This window comes from Electrona antarctica (assembly GCF_951216825.1).
Source record: "Electrona antarctica genome assembly, chromosome: 21".
NCBI lineage: Eukaryota > Metazoa > Chordata > Actinopteri > Myctophiformes > Myctophidae > Electrona > Electrona antarctica.
The window spans coordinates 26,800,529-26,817,196 of record NC_136802.1 but is presented as its reverse complement, the minus strand read 5'-3'; the positions used below and the strand labels follow the sequence as shown (position 1 = coordinate 26,817,196).

The window sequence follows — 16,668 nt, the reverse complement described above, 5'->3', positions numbered from 1 at the left end:
TGTTGATTACGGCCACTAATACTATGACGGAAAATGTTCTGCGACTACCTTTTTTCACTGACGAAAAGTAGAAAATAGCCGATCTACAAGCTCACGACGCATCGCAGTGTAAAATCAGTCATTACAACTTCCGCCAAAATACATTTTAGTCTACTAAATCAACTGTAGATTTAGTCCACTAAATCTATATCACTATATCATATCGTATGATATTTAGTCGCTAAAACATTCTAGGTGACAAAAATGTGACTAAAACTAAATGAAAACTATTCAAGGGGACTTATGACTAAAAAACAAAATCAAAATCACTGCAGCCATGACGGATATAGACTAAAACGGGGCATTCAAATAATCTCCAAACCATCTGTGTGTGTGTGTGTGTTCTGCTGTAGGATGAACTAGCCCAGGGTGGTGGCGGAGGCTTCCCCGTCCATCTGGATGAGCACACGTTGGCGGGGCACAGCGGCGGGGGAGGGCACAGCCCCGGCGAGAGAGGAGGAGCCATCCCAGGCCTGCTGTCCAACGGCCTGAACCACAGCAACACCAGTCTGGGCAGCAGCAGTGGCAGCAGTGACACGGGCCGGGGGACGTCGCACCAGACACGTAAGATACTCCCAACCTTCACACATGCATGGTTTGTGTTTGAGTTTATCCCCCGTGTGGCCTCATATATATATATATATATATTACAACAACCCATCTTATATTTTGAAACTAAGAAGCAATTCACACTGAGAGGGACTGAATCCGTTTCATTGGAACCATTTCCGAATACGGTTGCCTGGTCCCCGATGGCCATGATTCACATTGCCCGAGATTCAACAGCGCACCCGGGTACACTTGCATAACACACTTTGATCCTTCAGACGGCGGTGTGCTTGATGGCTGGTGCGCACGGACACTGACCATCAACTCTGCGACATTGTCTCCAATAAATCCAGACGCACTGTATTGCATTGCCTCTTTTGTCTCTTTGCCGTTATACTACTTCACTGTCAGCCTACCTGCTATTCACTGTGTCAGTCAGTTCTGTGCTCCAGTGTCGTGTTTGATATTAGTTTAATGGATTCTACTTTAGCATTATTATTATTATTTTGTTTTACTTTGGAAACTATGCCAAGCAAAGCCCAAGAGCCACGTGTATTCCAAGATCAGCGCATATTGCGGTGCTGCGCGTATAGCAGATTCAACAGGAGACGGGCGGCGTTGATAAATGAGCTGGTGTTACGTGTCGTGCAGCATCTGTTTTTTTTTGTTGACGCTTGGCTCGTCGACTAGAGATCATGTCACGTTCTAAAAAAAAAAGTCCACTTCCTTCTTTAGGTACGCATGCATTCACATTGGAACGATCCATATCTGAATACACTTCAACGGTCCAGATACCCGCCCCCCATGCGGTCTCGGGGACGTTTGGGCGATCCGCTCCCGGGAACGGTACGCATCATTCACATTACCACAACATCGGCCAAGTGGTCCCGAGTGCGCACCGGGTGTGAATTGCCCCTAAGTGTTGTGTCGTTTATGGGTAGATGGTGGAACCCCAGGTGGTGGGCTCAGGAAGTTCACAGAATTAATCTCTGTTATTAAAGAAGAGAATATCCTCTTACCAACCAATTACAGTATCTCAGGGATGTAGATATTAATAATTTTGTCCACTATCATCCATGCTGTATTGATGTTGATATTGTAGATTAAGTGATGCAGATGTTTAACAATAATGCAACTCTTGAGAGTGTAAACTCTCCATCATTTAAGCTGATGGACTAGCTAGTAGCCATGAGGCTTACTGGGAATCTGCCAGAGTGTAGGGTCTTTGTGTACCACCGCATTAAGAGAGCATTTTGTTTCTGCTCTCTCCAGATCTAACCCCGGGGCGAGCAGGCAGGGGTCCCGACTCGGAGCAAGGATCCTCACACCACGCCTCCTCTTCCAGCATCTATCAGAACTATGCTCTGGAGGTGAGACGACACATACACACTGGAAACTGTACATTTGTAGTTGCTTTGCTTACACAATGTCAAAGGCTGTACGTGATCGTTGCATATGTACTACTGTTCAGTGGTCATGTGCGTAATAATAGGCTACTAATGGGCTATATGCCCACAGAATAACTCTACTACCGGGCCGCTTCCCTACTTCCTTCACAGGTGTTACTGATGATACTAATTAAGACATTCCATTTAGTGGGTAGTGGTTCTTAAACTTTGTTTTAATTTCCCCCATGTTACACACCCGTGCGTGCCATAATTTGGAACCCACTAAAGGACACTTTGGCCCCTTTTCTACCGGTTGGTTCCCAATGGGAACCGGTTCGGTTCTTTTTGGTTCTTAGTCCATGAGCCAGAGCTCCAAAATTGGAACGTTAATTATGAATTGAGTGGGCAAAACCATACCTATATTAGATAGTTATCGCCATTAAACTTCCCCAATTGAGTACTTACACGAAGACAATGATTTATTGTATTACACATTTTACATTTTTAAATATGTAAATGAGGCATTATGTAGGAAAATATGCAAAATAATAGAAAATATTAAAAAGCTACTACTGTGGAAGGGTTATTAATTTACTTGTATTGATCCTATAAACAATTTAATATAGGGTATAGTTTGCCCACCAATTTTGGAGCTCTGGCTCATGGACTAAAAACCAAAAAGAACCAGCATTGGGAACCAACCGGTGGAAAAGGGGTCTTTGAGACCCACTGGTGTAGCAGAGTGTTTCCAGTTGGCCAACACACACACAACAGCAGCACCCTGACTCTGTTTGACCAGAATGGCGGCGGTATCAAACCTGTGAAGGAAGTAGGGAAATGGCCCATTGACTCTCTTCCTTCCGTACCATAGGTGCTGATGTCCAGCTGCTCCCAGTGCCGCTCCTGCGAGGCCCTGGTCTATGACGAGGAGATCATGGCCGGCTGGACGGCAGACGACTCCAACCTGAACACCAACTGCCCTTTCTGTCGCACCGCCTTCCTTCCCCTGCTGCAAATGGAGTTCCACGACCTGCGCACAAGCACCGGGTAGGAACCCATCCTCTTGGCTATACGGCATGGGACAGTCATGAGTCACTCTAACCCCTCTTAACCCATTTAGACCTGAGGACCATTCTACAACATGTCTTCTAAATCCTGACAGTTTTCTGAAAAACCCATGTTTCTATGTCAGTGGTTCTCAAACATTTTAGACACCTTGACATGAAAATGTTTGAGAACGACTGACATAGAAACAGGTATTTCAGAAAACTGTCATGATTTAGAAGGTAGAATCGTCCTCAGGTCTAAATGGGTTAAGCTAAAGGGAAGTGGTGCTGATGGCTGCTAGTCGGTACAGACTTCATGGTCTTTCCTCCCCAGGCTCTACATGAAGCCCAGTGTCTCAGGAGACAGCATCCACAGCACCAGTGCCCAGCCCACCGCCTGCAGCTCCACGCCAGACGCCAAGGCCTCAGACCTCCTCGCCTTCCCAGAGTCCACCGAGGAAGAACCCAGGGAGACCCCAGATAACCACTCGGCCACGCACAAAAGGTGTACAGTATACTCCAAATTGGCGTTGATTTTGTCAACTAAAACGAAAGTTCGTCGACTGCCTTTTTTTTCACTGACAAAAACGAAATAAAAACTAGGCCATGATGACAAACTATGACTATATATACTGTCAATTTCGTTAATAGATAAAAACTAGACAAAATGTTAGAGGAGAAGAGGTCATTTTATGCTTGGTTGCGCACAGGTTTTGCGCTCTGAAATTAGCCAATCTACAAGCACACAACGCATCGCCTTATGATGCGTTGTGAGCTTGTAGATCATGTAGACTGTAGAGCATGCAACCACGGGTAAAATCTGCCATTATGACACCATCAAGGCCTGCAAAAATGCATTTTTTTAGACAAAAAAACAACAAAGATTGTGTGATATTTAGTCGACTAAAACTAGACTTAATACTAAAAAAACATTTCAGATGACTCAAATATGACTACAACTAAATTAGGTTTCATTCCAAAAAGACTATGACTAGACTAAACTTGAAATTTTGCTGCCAAAAACAACACTGCCGTCATGGTGCGTTGTTGTTGTTGTTGTCACTGTCTTGTTAATTCCCAATTTCTCTGTTTGTGCTAGCACCATCTCAGCCGTAACTGTTCTCGCTAATACCATTTTGTGTGTGTGTGTGTGTGTGTGTGTGTGTGTGTGTGTGTGTGTGTGTGTGTGTGTGTGTGTGTGTGTGTGTGTGTGTGTGTGTGTGTGTGTGTGTGTGTGTGTGTGTGTGTGTGTGTGTGTGTGTGTGTGTGTGTGTGTGTGTGTGTGTGTGTGTGTGTGTGTGTGTGTGTGTGTGTGTGTGTGTGTGTGTGTGTGTGTGCCCCAGTCTTGTTCCAGAGCCGGCGCAGTCGGACCCCCTGGGTCTGGTGGAGCACCAGGCCGCGGGGAAGCACCAGCGGAGCAGTAGCGCGTCGCTGACGCGCAGCAACAGCGTGGGCGGCCCCCTGCGGTGCCTGGACTCGTCGTCGTCGCAGAGACCAGGACATGGCATCTCGACCACCAGCCTACCTTCCAGCCTGCACGAGGTGGCGGTGAGTTGCTTTGCTTTTTTAAATGACGCACCAGAACTTTTAACCCATTCTGGGCGGGAACCCCTTTTGGTGTTTAAGCATTATGTTGTACTTTAGCTATTGGAAAATAGCAGATCTACAAGCTCATAGCGTGGCACTCGGTGCCGCGCTATGAGCTTGTAGATCTGCTATTTTTGAAATATCGTGACAATGTGGCACAAATCTTTGAATATATATTCTTTCAGAGTGAAAAATTTTAAGTCAAATCTTTGCTTCTGGGGGGGTCCCTGGAACAACATATTTTCAGATAGGGGTTCGGCAGCCAATTTCTTAAGATTGCTGGGGTCCTTGACATGAAGATGTTTGAGAACCACTGACATTATCATCATTACATTATTTCACCATCAATTTTTGAGTCTAAATTCATCGCATAGATTAATGGTTGGCTGGATTATGTGTTGTGTTCCTGTGACAGGATGGTGTGAGAGCAAAGAGGCCGAACCCCGAGCCCGTATCCGTGCCCTATCTCAGCCCCTTGGTGCTACGCAAAGAGCTGGAGACCCTGCTGGAAAACGAGGGAGATCAGGTAACTCACCCACACAGGCCAATCACATTACATTACACATTACTTTAACCGCTAGTTCTTAAACCATAATTATACAACAGGTCGTTTCAAGGAAGCAATCTGATTGGTTGAAACAGCCTTCTAGCCGTGGTTCAAACGAACACCACTCCACACCTAATCAAAACAAAGAATTCAGCTGCTCTGTTTTCCCAGAGCGCAGCAAACTCGGTGGCTAGGCTAGCTAGTTTCTTGGGACATGTGTGTTCGTAGTGACTACATCTAGGGAGTGAGTGTGGAAATATAGTGGCCCTCTCAATCGTCAAAGTTGCCCACCCCTGATGTAGAACGTGCCATTGTGAGTTAAACACTGTAATATGTGGTGCCAGGTGATCTACACTCACAAGTTCCTGAGCCAGCACCCCATCATCTTCTGGAACCTGGTGTGGTATTTCCGCCGCCTGGACCTGCCGAGTCACCTTCCTGGACTCATCCTCACCTCTGAGCACTGCAACAACGGAGTACAGGTTAGAGACGGTGTTGTTTTTGGCAGCAAATTTAGATTTTAGTTTTAGTCTCTTTCAATAGTTGAATACTTTCAGTCACATTTTAGTCACCTTGGAATGTTTTAGTGTTAGTCTAGTTTTAGTCGACTAAATATCATAAGATCTTAGTCGACTAAATCTACAGTTGATTTAGTCGACTAAAATGTATTTTGGCGGGCCTTGATGCCGTCGTAATGACTGATTGTACACTTTCTGAAAATAGCCGATCTACAAGTTCTTGGTTGAGCTTGTAGATCTGCTATTTTTAGCATGCAACCAAGTGTAAAATGACTTATACTGGATCTCTTGTGCACTAGTCCCTTCCTAACATTTTAGTCTAGTTTTTATCTGTTGACAAAATTGTCAGTAGCCTTAGTTTTAGTCATCATAGCTTAGTTTTCATTTAGTTTCCATTTAGTTTTCGTCAGGGAAAACAGGTAGTCGACGAACATTTTCCCGCATGGCATGGGTTTGTAAGGCAATCAAGCGCTCCCCTTCCCCAGTACAGCTACAGAGCTGCGGAATCAGCTGGGAATGATATAAAGTGATTGAAGGTGTGGGTTATCGGTTAACGGTCACGTGACGGTAACCAGCCAATCAGAATCAAGTATTGGGACTAACCGTTTTAGAATTTTGATTTATACAACGGGTCGTTTCAAGGAAGCAATCTGCTTGGTTGAAACAGCCTTCTAGCCGTGGTTCAAATGAGCACCACTGTTCTCTCAGAGCGCAGCAAACTTGGTGGCTAGGCTAGCTAGTTTCTATTTGTGGTCGTAGTGACTACATCTGTCATCCCCAAAAAATGTATGTAATTGGCCGCTGACCCACGTATGAAAATATGTTGTTCCAGGGACCTCCCCAGAAGCAAAGATTTGAGTTAAAAAACGTGTGCTCTGAAAGAATATATATTCAAAGATTTGCGCCACATTTTCACAACTTTTCAAAAATAGCAGATCTGCTATTTTTCAATAGCTAAAGTATAACATAACGATTAAAACACCAAAACGGGTTCCCGCCCAGAATGGGTTAAGTAACGTATTTGACTCCCAGTGCTCTGAATTGGTACATACACACTGCAGATGTTATTTTTCTATGTGTATTATTAGAGTAAGAGATTTAAAATCTCTCGAATCAATCAGGATTCAGAGTTAGAAAAACGTTGTGTGTCTCTTTTGTAGATACCAGTGACGTCCTTGTCCCAGGACAGCAAGCAGGTGTACATCCAGCTCTTGTGGGACAACATCAACTTGAATCAGGATCCTGGAGATCCCCTCTACCAGCTCTGGAGAAACTTGTGTAAGTAACCCCCCTTCTCCTCATTCTGGGTCCTAAGAAAAATACGATATTGCCAAGAGAAGATCCCATAGTCCCGAGACATTGCCTAAGCATTTCCGGGCCAAAAACGTTGAGAACCCCTGGCTTAAGAAATAAAAAAGTCATGGGAACACTTAACTGTAAAATACACACTGATTTACTGTGCATTACTGTGACTCATCCAAACACTGGACTTTTATGGTAAGATCTGAAGCTTTGCCGTAAAATCCTCTGTTAAGTTAATCAATTAAAATTTAACCCATTTAGGCCTGATGTCAACATTTAAAAAAAATCTTCAAAATCCTGACAGTTTTCTGAAAAACCTTATGTTTCTGTATCAGTGGTGCTCAATATTCCATGTCAAGGACCCTATGTAATATGCCCCCCCCCCCCCCCCCCCCCCAAATCTGGAGATATGGTGTTCCAGAGACCTCCCAGAAGCAAAGCTTTGAGTTAAAATGTTCACTCTGTAATAATACATATTCAAAGATTTGAGGCACATTTTCACGATTTTTCAGAAAATAGCAGACCTACAAGTTCATAGCTTTCTATGAGTTCTATGAGCTTGTAGATCTGCTATTTTTCAATAGCTAAAGTATAACGTAATGCTTTAAAACACCAAAAGGGGTTCCCGCTCCAAAAATGGGTTAATGTGACACTTACTATTTAATGTGTTGTAAAATTAGGGGAGAAGAAGGGTACGCTGGCTCCCACGGACCACCAGGAGACACGCACCCTCCTCAACACCATCGTCCGCAACATCCAGACCAACGACGTGTACGGACCCATCAACCTGCTCCTCCGAGAGGTCAAGCGACAGCCAGAGGGCAAACGGAAGAGGTCAGCCTCGTTCACCCGGAGTTCCTTTGAATTAACCCATTTAGACCTGAGCTCGATTCTACAGATTTCTTCTAAATATCCTGACAGCTTTCTGAAAAACCCTCGTTTTTATGTCAGTCGTTCTCAAACATTTTCATGTCAAGGACCCCCAAAAAATATATGTAATTGGTCGCCGACCCCCATCTGAAAATATGTTATTCCAGGAACCCCCCAGAAACAAAGATTTGAGTTAAAAACGTATCATGATTTTTCAAAAATAGCAGACCTACAAGCTCGTAGCGCGCCACTCGGTGGCGCACTATGAGCTTGTAGATCTGCTATTTTTCAATAGCTAAAGTATTAGCGCTTAAAACGCCAAAAGGTGTTCCCGCCCCAGAATGGGTTAAAGTGGACGCAGGCGGTGGCACTACATTTATGCTACCAGCCTGCAGTATTCTTCTTTCGGCTAATTCCTATCGGGGGTCGCCACCGCGGATCATCCGTTTCCATCTGGTTCAGATGATGTGTGCTGTGGCGACTGCGATGTAAACAGAAAAAAAAAATCAGACCAGTCTGAAGCGAGTGGTGCAACAGCACCCCCTATTGGTACTCTAAACATAGTCCCATAGTCCCACCGGGACAAAGCTGTTCCTTGGAGTGGTTGCACCACTCAAACATTATTCTTTCTCCCTTAGGAGCATCTATAGAGAGATCCTGTTCCTCGCACTGGTGGCTTTGGGAAGAGAGAACATTGACGTGGGTAAGTGACGCGTACGCCGTACAGCACTTCAGTAAAAACATCTAAGCAGTGCTTAAATGTATAAACCGTGGCCTGATTAAAGCTGCTATAAGCAATAATATGTCAAAACTTTAATGACTTTTTATTTGGCAGCCAGCAATGGGTAGAACACTCCCAAAAACAATGTAGTCTCTGTGACACATCTAGTGGCCGCAATCTGCATTCAAAGATGTTCCTAGAAGCTTTGTCATTGGTCGGAAAAAAAACCCGGTCGCAATGACTAACCAATCAGGAAGCAGACAGGCAAATCGACCAATGACAAAGCTTCTAGGAAAATCTTTGACTGCAGATTGAGGTCCCTAGATGTGTCACAGAGACTACATTTTTTTGCTGGCTGTCTGAATACAAAAAAAAGAAAAGGAAAAAAAAAAAAGCTCTTTAAAAATTTGAAATATTATTGCTTACAGCAGCTTTAAATACTTTTTTGTATATTGTTTTTAATGTATTAATTTATGTAATAACTGTTTCTCTTCCCCCATGTTGTACGCATTATGTGCAGAGGCCTTCGACAGGGAGTACCGTCTGGCCTACGATGAACTGAGCCCAGAGCAGCTCCAGGCTCTGCACCGCATCGACCAGCCTCCAGGCTCCAGCGTGCAGTGGTGCCTCAAGGCCTTCGGAGCCCCCTTCATCTGAGTGCCAGGCTGTCGCCCTAGAACCCAGCACCCAGGACCCAGGGGGAGAGGGAGGGGTGGGTTGAGGGTAGATTGTGGGCCCCGGATCATGTTATCGAAAGAAAGTTTTGTAATGTTTTTTTGTTTTTTTTTACACTTTCGACTTTGCCCAAAGATGGTACTTTCCCCCCCTCTCTGTGCCTGGAAAATGCCTTTTGTGTGCTTTATTTCCTCTTCTTTCCCCCACATCCTTGCTATATTTTGGTCTTTCCAAGCAAACCACTTGTATGCAAGAGCGTGTGTGTGTGTGTGTGTGTGTGTGTGTGTGTGTGTGTGTGTGTGTGTGTGTGTGAATTGCTTGGATGGAAACCTTGCAGGTGAGTCTTCGGGGGGTCCGGGTGAGGTGTGTTTCTTTACAGATCGTATATGGAATGGCTGTATTGTGTGTGTGTGTGTGTGTGTGTGTGTGTGGTCCTACAGTCATTGCCCAGTCTAGAATGATTTTATCCCTGCTCTTTACGCATTATTACTTAATCTTCTTAAATGGCTCTGCCCAGACGTATTTGTAGTTTTCCTTGATCTGTATGAGTTGATAGACCATCCGACTGTGTATAGACCTCCAGCAGTTTGTTTGTATGTGCACTTTCACAAAACAGTAACACCAGTCCATCTATCTACCTTTTTTTTTTGTACATATTTTTCTACTTGGGAGGGGGAAAACAATCTGAAACCAGGGTTGCCTTTTTTTTTAGGAGGCAAACAAGTCTTGATGCCTTGATGAGTCTTTCTACCAATCTTGAGTCTTAATGAATGTTGAGTGTTTTGTTTCAATGCAAATGTACAGGTTGTAGTTGTCCTCTGTGTAAATATGTGTCGACTGGCTGCTCATGTGAACGGGGGAGAGGACGACTTGAGGCCATGGACAATCGAGTCGTTAGTTTCGGAACATTCCAGAAGCCCTGATGTGCGCCGCAAGTACAGGTCTTAAATATTAACCTGCTCCTGTCCGCGGGGGAGTGAATCGATCGCTTTTACGTTTCCAATACCAACCATTTTGAAGTGGGCAGGAACATCATAACAAAGTCTTTTGGAAGGGAAATTGCATGCCAAATTACTGAGAAGCAGCATTCACACTAAATCATGTGTTCTAGTGCTCTGACTGAGGGTGTAAAAATGGACTTGCAACAGTCAGCAAACGGAAACGTGCTGCAGTGCCTTGGAGACGGCAATAATCAGCAGGCCTACAACTCTGTGTATTGTCTTAAAGGTTTCAAATTGCACCCACACAACTTGAACTTTGAACATTCAGTGTTTTTTCCTGTGGTCTGGGGTTTTCTCTGTGTGTTCTGAAGCCTCTTGAGCTGCAATGAGAACAGGCAAAATCCCTCAACAGTGACATCTGCTGGCAAATCCTTTTGTCATATATGGGATTTGTGGACTCCACAGACAAATCAGAGCACTTGTTTGAGCATAAAAAAACCCAGACCACAGAAAATCTACTGAATGTTAAAAGTTCAGGTTTTTTGGGTGCAATTGAGCTCAGAAAACCTCAAAGAAATAAGAGAAATTACAAAATCTTTTCTTTTAATGTCACGATCCCTTTAATTTCTTTTAAACTACAATATACAGCATGGCACTTGTTCAGCTAATATGCCTTATTGTTATGATTAATTTAGTCATTTATTTGTCAAGTGCTAGGGGTAATTTTTCATCGACTCTTAATATAGTTGTATCATGGCATAGTTGAACATCGCTTGGTTTATGAAATCTTGTTTGTTTTGTTTTTTTCATTTATATAAGGCATGCTATTTGCTGACATGTTAGACTTTTAAGATTCACACACAGCATCAGTGTATAATATTGCCTCTCCAGTCATTTTGAATGATATCTTAAAGTGGTGACAATTAGAGCTTTGAATGGCACATAATACTGCACCGGGGAAGGGGTTTTGTGCCCCGCTTTGCAGGTTACCAAACATACTTGCTTTTTTTTTCCATAAACAGAAATTATGATCAATTTGGAATTTAAATCTATGAACTTATTTATTATTGTCATGATTCAATTTGGCTCGCACACAATGCTTTTTTTCCACTTTTGGAGCTTCGTTATTATAAATTGATTTTAAGTCACACCCCCCCAGACCCTCTTTATGTGTACTATGAAATCTGGTCTCATTGTAGCGGAGATTATGGTGCGTCTGGCCAGAGGTTGTACAGAAAAGATGATTCTTTATCAATGGTTTAAGCGATCTCTTACCGTCCTGTGGAATGGATTTAAATGTGTACACACAGTTGTGCTGCAATAAATAACTATGTGACCTGATTGAATACTAACCGTGAGTCAGTTTCTTTATGCCAGTGTTTCCCAAAACCTTTTCATGTCAAGGACCCCCAAATTGACACTAATTAGCCCACGGACCCCCATTTGAAAATATATGCCAAGGACCCCCCATAAGAGAGGGTCTTTACGGCTCTAGCAGTGATTCTCAACCATTTTAATTTCAAGGGCCCCAGGTTTGACCTGAATTAGGCTACGGTCCCCCATTTAATGGCATTTCTATCTCTGGGACCCCCCAATGTATATTGTAAAATCAAAGTTAATTTAACTCTGAGAGTGTACAAATGGAATCCATTTGGTTACATGAATAGGATTTGAAATTCCTGTGTCGGGTGTGAAAACCTGCTGTTTTAATCATAATATGGATGAGAATGTATGCACACAAAAAAACACTGGCTAAATTCAAGTTAACTTAGTATGTAAAAAAGAGAAGTCAAAGCCTTTGAAACTATTAATATTAAAATAATATATGGCCTTATGAAAGCATCTACATATTAATGAAAAATGTATTGCATTCGATACAATTATTACAATGCAGTTCACATATAGGGTGCGTTCGGAAATGCGCCCTGAACGCACTGGTGTACTCTCTTGTCGTTCGTTTATTCAGGGCACTCGGTGCGTTGTCGTTCAAAAATCCAGTGCACTGCGCACCGGGTTTGCCGAGTGCCCGCACTGAAGCTGACGTTGTCCGGTGTGAATGCGTCACAGCTGTGGTCGTTCGTAAATAAGGCACACTGAACACACTCTGTCTCTGTGACGTCACCGCCCACCACACTCAACAAACTGACCACATTGCGCATTTCCGAACGCACCCATAGTAACATTAGTTCTGCACTGTTGAATGTCGATTATAAGCTACAACAAACAATTTAGTAGGAGGAACTCAACTGGATTTGAACTCACAACCTCTGGCTCCCATGGACATCATCTTAACAAGGGTGCCAATGAGCTCTCTGTGGTTTTAAGTTGTTCTTCTTGGTGTCACTTTTCAAATGGGGCCTATTGGGATCATGTACAGAGCATTTTAATGGTGTTTGCTGTGCATCAAAGGTGTCTAGTGCTTTTAAGTGTTATCGTGGATGTTAATCAGATAATACAGAGGAGAAACCATGACAGAACTTTATTTAACTTAAACGCCCAATGCATTCCCAATGGCAATAGCACAAACTTTGGCATGCTACTAGTCCTACATACTCACACCTAGAAACCCCATTCAACCCTATTTAGGTTCATCTTACGGTGAACATGTTTGCCTGAAAAGGAATCTTTGAAATGTTTCATAGTCTTAGAAATATCAAATAAACTGGAAGAAAAGTAACGAGTGTGTGTTCTGGTCCTGTTGATTGAGCTGAGCAGGAGCCAGGTTTCAAGGTCCTGCTTAGCTCAATCAACAGGACCAACACACCTGGGCTGGCTGCCAATGCTCTGTACATGATCCCAAGGCCCCATTTGAAAAGTGACACCAAGAAGAACAACTTTACAACTTGAAATCACAATGAGCTCAGTGGCACCCTTGTTAAGATGATGAGCCAGAGGTTGTGAATTCAAATCCAGCTTAGTTCCTCCTAATTTCATGCTGCAGCATGTTTTGGAGAATAACATCCAGAAGAACACAAGAAAGAGATGGAAAGCTGAGGAGACCCTCAGAGAGCATGGTGGCACTCTGTGATAAGCTGCTGTCTACATGTGAGCCACAGGTTGTGGGTTCAAGTTCAGCCCACAGCCTCGGACGGCATAGCATGCTGTTTTTCAACATATTTGAGGATTTGAAAAAAAGACGAAAATCACTGCGAGACCATGGGCTATAACCCATGGCCTGGGACGGCATACTATAGCATGCCGTTTTTCATCATTTTTGAGGATTTGAAAAAAAGACGAAAATCACTCCGAGACCATGGGCTATAGATCATGGCCTCGGACGGCATACTATAGCATGCCGTTTTTCATCATTTTTGAGGATTTGAAAAAAAGCCGAAAACCACTCCGAGACCATGGGCTATAGATCATGGCCTCGGACGGCATACTATAGCATGCCGTTTTTCATCATTTTTGAGGATTTGAAAAAAAGCCGAAAATCACTCCGAGACCATGGGCTATAGCCCATGGCCTCGGATGGCATACTATAGCATGCCGTTTTTCATCATTTTCGAGGATTTGAAAAAAGACGAAAACCACTCCGAGACCATGGGCTATAGATCATGGCCTCGGACGGCATACTATAGCATGCCGTTTTTCATCATTTTCGAGGATTTGAAAAAAAGCCGAAAATCACTGCGAAACGGCATACTATAGCATGCCGTTTTTCATCATTTTTGAGGATTTGAAAAAAAGCCGAAAATCACTCCGAGACCATGGGCTATAGCCCATGGCCTCGGATGACATACTATAGCATGCCGTTTTTCATCATTTTCGAGGATTTAAAAAAAGACGAAAAACACTCCGAGACCATGGGGTATAGCTCATGGCCTCGGACGGCATACTATAGCAGTGCTATAGTATTTTCAAATCCTCAAAAATGATGAAAACCGGCGTGCTATAATAGCACGCCGGTTTTCATCATTTTTGAGGATTTGAAAAAAGACGAAAATAACTCAAACTACAAAACATTTCAAAGTAATAACTTCCAGCACGTGTCTCCACAGTAAGCTGAATTATAAAAAGTGTGAATGGAGTTTCTAGGTGAAAGTCATTTTTTGAGTGGGCACCTGATTTATTTGATAAATGATGCCAATGATGCCAAATACACTATATATGTATTATGGCCCTATATTTCTACAAAATACAAAACCTGTGATGTGCAGTCATTTCGGGGATAAACAAGGAATTGAAGGGTCAATACAGTTGTTTTAAAGATGTACTGGGCATGTTCAAATTATATACTTTACATTTATTATTCCAACCATTTTCCAAAGCATAGACTTACGTTTTGGGGATGGTAATTTAACATTGAGGTGCCCACTGGCACTGGACCTGTATCCGTCGCTGAGTGTGGCTGATGATGGGTTCCTTCCATCACCTCCAGACTCCAGAGAGTGGATTGTCACATACATCCAGACAGCTGAGGGGAATGTGACGCCATGCCTCCTCCTTTTCACCTTTCTCTGCTTCTGACCTCCCCATGGCTGGATGGATGTCCTCCAGGCTCCTGCTCAGCTCATCAGCAGGACCACACGTGACACGAATACATTTTCTTCCAGTTCGTCGTCAGATCGTCTTGGTACAGAGCCCCCTGGTGACAGTAATAATGTCTATGTTGACGACACCAGTTGGATTTAATCGCAGGGATCAAATAATGAATGAATGCATTTCCTTTGTAGGGCCTATACTACAGCTCACTCGCTGTGTAAAGTGGCTAGTGTTCAGAGGGCAGCTAGATGTTTCTGTCGTTGGTGTTGTTAGGCATTTTAGATAACAACATTTAACATTAACAGTGGTCTACCGTCTCAAGTCTTGAAGTGTGAGAGATCCTCCTTGGTTTGATTCCACTCAGTGATAGAAAAAACAATGTAGCTACGGTAGAAAGAAACACTGTGGTTCAAAGTCTAACCTCGGCTGGGAGGCGAACCCCGGACCTCATATCAACAAGGCGCATACGTTACCAGTGGACTAAAGAGCCAGACCTAATGAAGAACCAAACCTAAAGTCACCAAGCACAGACAAAGACATTTGTCACGTTTAAGCTATTTTAATATAAATGTTTATTTACATTTGACTTCTTTACTAAAGACATTTAGTTATAATGATTAATTCCATCGCTTAATTGTATCAAATAAATCCACTAAAGACTAGGCCTAGTTGTAATAATTCATTCCATCTGTTAAATCCATTAAAGTTATAGCTGTAACTTATTCATTCTATCACTGAGGAAATCTCCGGCGTGAGCGGACGTCCATACGCCGTTACTACGCGGTCCAAGAGAGAGAAGGCGTATCAACGTCGTGCGCACGGCGGGTCGGCGTAGTTCATTTTCAGCTCACTTTCAACTGTCTGAAATCACAAAAAAAATGTTTTTGGACAAAAACAGTCCGACGTCGTGAGCGGATGTTGATACGCCGTTGATACGCCGTCCAGAGAGAGACGGCGTATCAACGTCGTATGGGTGGCGTGTCGGCGTAATTCATTACTTCATTTTGAACTGAACAATGTCGGGGCTGTTCACTTTCGAACTCTTTTAGCTTTGATTGCTTCTTTTATTTTCGTGTCCTGCACACAAAGTGCCCAAACCCCCATGGGTTTATAAGACACATTTACATTTAATTATATTCAATTCAATATTTGGCCTATATCGAATTGTATATTGAATTAGAGTGAGCTGACTGCTGACTGTACCCAGTGAGCCACTGTGCATGCTGTTCTTAAAAGGCCGAATAGATAATGACAGAAGAGCCAGAGACTTGTTTCCATTGTGGTTCATAAACATTCGAACATAACAACAGCAAAAGAAACAATAGACAAATCTCCTGTTATTTTATTTTTTGTATTTTATTTTTGTATCAATGTTGTACTCAAACGGAACAGCAGACTGTGTTGTGGCAGGTAGCAAGTAGATCAGTGACTTAGCACACTGGCTGCATGATCTGGAGATCTTTACTTGCCAAAATCTGCCATTGACCCCCATTCTGAATTTCTCAAATTTAAAAGCACTATATTTCTAAAACGATGAAACATTTCAAAGATTCCTTTTCAGGCAAACATGTCCACCGTAAAATGAACCTAAATAGGTTTGAATGGGGTTTCTAGGTGTAAGTATGTAGGACTAGTAGCATGCCAAAGTTTGTGCTATTGCCATTGGGAATGCATTGGGCGTTTAACTTAAATAACTCAGAAACTACAAAACATTTCAAAGTAAAAAGTTCCAGCATGTGTCTCCACAGAAAGCTGAATTATAAAAAGTGTGAATGGAGTTTCTAGGTGAATTAATTTTTGACGTGCCACTATCTGCCATTAGAAATTTCTCAAATTTAAAGCACTATATTTCTAAAACTATGAAACATTTCAAAGATTCCTTTTCAGGCAAACATGTCCACCGTAAGATGAACCTAAATAGGTTTCAATGGGGATTCTAGGTGTAAGTATGTAGGACTAGTAGCATGCCAAAGTTATAATTTTTTTTTCGGGCGGCTTAC

General features: G+C 42.9%; 1 protein-coding gene across 4 annotated transcripts in view; it reads left to right on the top strand.

Moving 5' to 3' along the window:
* The window catches only part of dennd4c (DENN/MADD domain containing 4C), an 80,472-nt gene extending 68,948 nt beyond the window's left edge, over positions 1-11,524 (top strand). For 3 of the 4 annotated variants that reach the window (XM_079491675.1, XM_079491676.1, XM_079491674.1), the window contains 12 exons: positions 393-603; positions 1,324-1,434; positions 1,861-1,958; positions 2,848-3,023; positions 3,357-3,527; positions 4,366-4,570; positions 5,025-5,135; positions 5,501-5,638; positions 6,835-6,952; positions 7,657-7,810; positions 8,485-8,549; positions 9,088-11,524. In XM_079491675.1, the coding sequence (XP_079347801.1) occupies positions 393-603; positions 1,324-1,434; positions 1,861-1,958; positions 2,848-3,023; positions 3,357-3,527; positions 4,366-4,570; positions 5,025-5,135; positions 5,501-5,638; positions 6,835-6,952; positions 7,657-7,810; positions 8,485-8,549; positions 9,088-9,224 (1,695 nt within the window). In that variant the 3' untranslated portion in view covers positions 9,225-11,524. The remainder of the gene's footprint in view (positions 1-392; positions 604-1,323; positions 1,435-1,860; positions 1,959-2,847; positions 3,024-3,356; positions 3,528-4,365; positions 4,571-5,024; positions 5,136-5,500; positions 5,639-6,834; positions 6,953-7,656; positions 7,811-8,484; positions 8,550-9,087) is intronic. The other variant, XM_079491677.1, reaches the window with a different exon arrangement.
* The last annotated feature ends 5,144 nt before the right edge of the window (positions 11,525-16,668 follow it).